The 1,394-nt window shown below is 44.0% G+C and overlaps 1 protein-coding gene across 1 annotated transcript in view; it reads left to right on the forward strand.

Moving 5' to 3' along the window:
* The first annotated feature begins 51 nt into the window (after positions 1–51).
* Positions 52–1,394, forward strand: part of LOC107739837 (sperm-associated antigen 1-like) — a 17,533-nt gene continuing 16,190 nt past the window's right edge. The window contains exons 1-4 of the mRNA XM_016552048.1: positions 52–195; positions 270–429; positions 1,070–1,174; positions 1,262–1,332. Of these exons, the coding sequence (XP_016407534.1) occupies positions 56–195; positions 270–429; positions 1,070–1,174; positions 1,262–1,332 (476 nt within the window). The 5' untranslated portion in view covers positions 52–55. The remainder of the gene's footprint in view (positions 196–269; positions 430–1,069; positions 1,175–1,261; positions 1,333–1,394) is intronic.

The following is a 1,394-nucleotide window of genomic DNA, read 5'->3' on the forward strand; positions in this document are numbered from 1 at the left end:
TGTCTGTGTGTGTGTGTGTGTGTGTGTGTGTGTGTGTGTGTGTGTGTCAGGAGTCATGAGTGCTGCTGAAGCTGCGTCTGCTCTGGAGGCTCCGGGGTCGAGCAGCTGGTCGGTTCCTGTGGAGCATCTGGACTACAGCTTCATCCAGAGCTGCTCGGACCTCAAACATCTGGAGCAGATCCTGAGAGTCCTGCGGTGAGAGGAGACCCATCTGTGTGTCTGTTCGTCTGTGTGTCAGAGCTCCACTCACGTGTGCTGGCGCTCCTCAGGTCCGGTCAGGACGGTTTCTACCCTCATCTGATTGAGTTCTGTGAGGAACGCATAGAGAAACTGGACCCAGAGTCTCGAGCCCTGAGGAAGGAAAATCGAGCCGCCACCGCTGCCAGCTTCTCCACAGAGGAGTGGAGGAGCATCTCTGAAGACCTGCAGGTGAAGCATCACAGAACAGCAGACTACTGATCCTCTGCAGAAACACACGTCTTACACTGCATTCACTCAAAGCAGATCTCAGTTCAGTTCTGCGCCATATAATACACTACTGAGTTCACATGACTTCTCTATTACAGTGTTTTCAGCTGCTTACACACTTTTCAAAACTTAGCCTCTTTTTTTTTTTCAAAACTTTACAGAGAAATCCAAGAACTGCACACAAAATGCAAAAAACCTCGCATCTCTTGCAAAATAAAGCGCTGCATTCAAAATATCACAAACACATCTCAAAAGCAAACATTTGCCATAATATTAATTCCTGTTAGATTTGTGTGTGTTACATCGAGAACTGTGTGTTGTGTTTTGCAAAAAGTGTTTTTATAACTTAAAACAGAGAATATTTCCTGAATGTAAGTGTATTTTGTGCTTTTTAAACAGGGTATTTTTCATTTAGTTTTAATCTAATTTTAATGAGGTTTATGTTTAAAACAATTGAAAAATACCTTTGTATTTGAGATATATTCTCTGAAAATAGTTTTTAATATTATGTGATTGTTTGTTTTTAATTTGAAGGATGTTTCAGTTATTAAACTGCATATGTAATGATGATATGTGATGATATTTGTGTCATGTTCCACAGCTGTGGGAGAGCAGCATGAGACTGAGAGAAGCGGAGCTGAAGCAACGGCCCATATTCAGTGAAGCTGCAAACGTGCCGCCGGTGCGGTGCTCAAACCTCGTTCAGGTAAAGGTTTTTATTCTGGAGAAGATCTGAACCAAACCTCTCAGACTCACAGATTCATCAGAGGTTTCTGCTCAAACCTTCCTGTAGAGAAGCGTCAGCGCTGCGGGGAGAACTGAGAAAACATCCTGCGTCCCTCGACCCTACAGAGACTGGGACAGGTGAGTGTGTGTGTGTGTGTGTGTGTGTGTATGTGTGTGTGAGTGTGTGTGTGTGTGTGTGT

This window comes from Sinocyclocheilus rhinocerous, unplaced genomic scaffold, assembly GCF_001515625.1.
Source record: "Sinocyclocheilus rhinocerous isolate Xijiao unplaced genomic scaffold, SAMN03320098_v1.1 scaffold645, whole genome shotgun sequence".
NCBI lineage: Eukaryota > Metazoa > Chordata > Actinopteri > Cypriniformes > Cyprinidae > Sinocyclocheilus > Sinocyclocheilus rhinocerous.